Source organism: Rhincodon typus, chromosome 11 (genome assembly GCF_021869965.1).
Source record: "Rhincodon typus isolate 14 chromosome 11, sRhiTyp1.1, whole genome shotgun sequence".
Classification (NCBI taxonomy): domain Eukaryota; kingdom Metazoa; phylum Chordata; class Chondrichthyes; order Orectolobiformes; family Rhincodontidae; genus Rhincodon; species Rhincodon typus.
Window position 1 is genome coordinate 13591384 of NC_063342.1, and position 614 is coordinate 13591997.

General features: G+C 54.6%; 1 protein-coding gene across 1 annotated transcript in view; it reads right to left on the reverse strand.

Annotated features, from left to right (window-relative positions):
• The window catches only part of LOC125484406 (mucin-5AC-like), a gene marked incomplete at its 3' end in the record, with an annotated part of 3673 nt that extends 3193 nt beyond the window's left edge, over nt 1–480 (reverse strand). Inside the window, exon 1 of the mRNA XM_048603028.1 lies at nt 67–480. Within this exon, the coding sequence (XP_048458985.1) occupies nt 67–480 (414 nt within the window). The remainder of the gene's footprint in view (nt 1–66) is intronic.
• Between the last annotated feature and the right edge of the window lie 134 nt (nt 481–614).

Below are 614 nucleotides of genomic sequence, written 5' to 3' on the forward strand. Positions count from 1 at the left end.
TGTACTGGGCACACTGGATGTACTGGGCAAACTCGATGTACTGGGCATGCTTGATGTACTGGGCACATTGGTTGTCCTAGGCATGCTCGATGTGCTGGGCACACTGGATGTATTGGGCACACTGGATGTACTGGGCATGCTCGATGTACTGGGCACACTCGAGGTACTGGGTGCGCTCGATGTACTGGGCATACTGGATGTACTGGGCACGCTCGATGTAATGGGCACGCTCGATGTACTGGGCACGCTCGATGTACTGAGCACGCTTGATTTACTGGGCACACTCAAGGTACTGGGCGCGCTCGAAGTATTGGGCACACTCAATGTACTGGGCACACTGGATGTACTGGGCACACTGGATGTACTGGAAATGCTCGATGTACTGGGCATGTTCGATGTACTGGGCATGCTCGATGTACTGGGCACGTTCGATGTACTGGGCACGCTCGATGTACTGGGCGCGCTCGATGTACTGGGCATGCTCAATGTACTGGGCACACTGGATGTACTGGAAATGCTCGAGGTACTGGGCATGCTCGATATACTGAGCACGCTTGATGTACTGGGCACACTCGAGGTACTGGGCACACTGGATGTATTGGGCACACTGGATG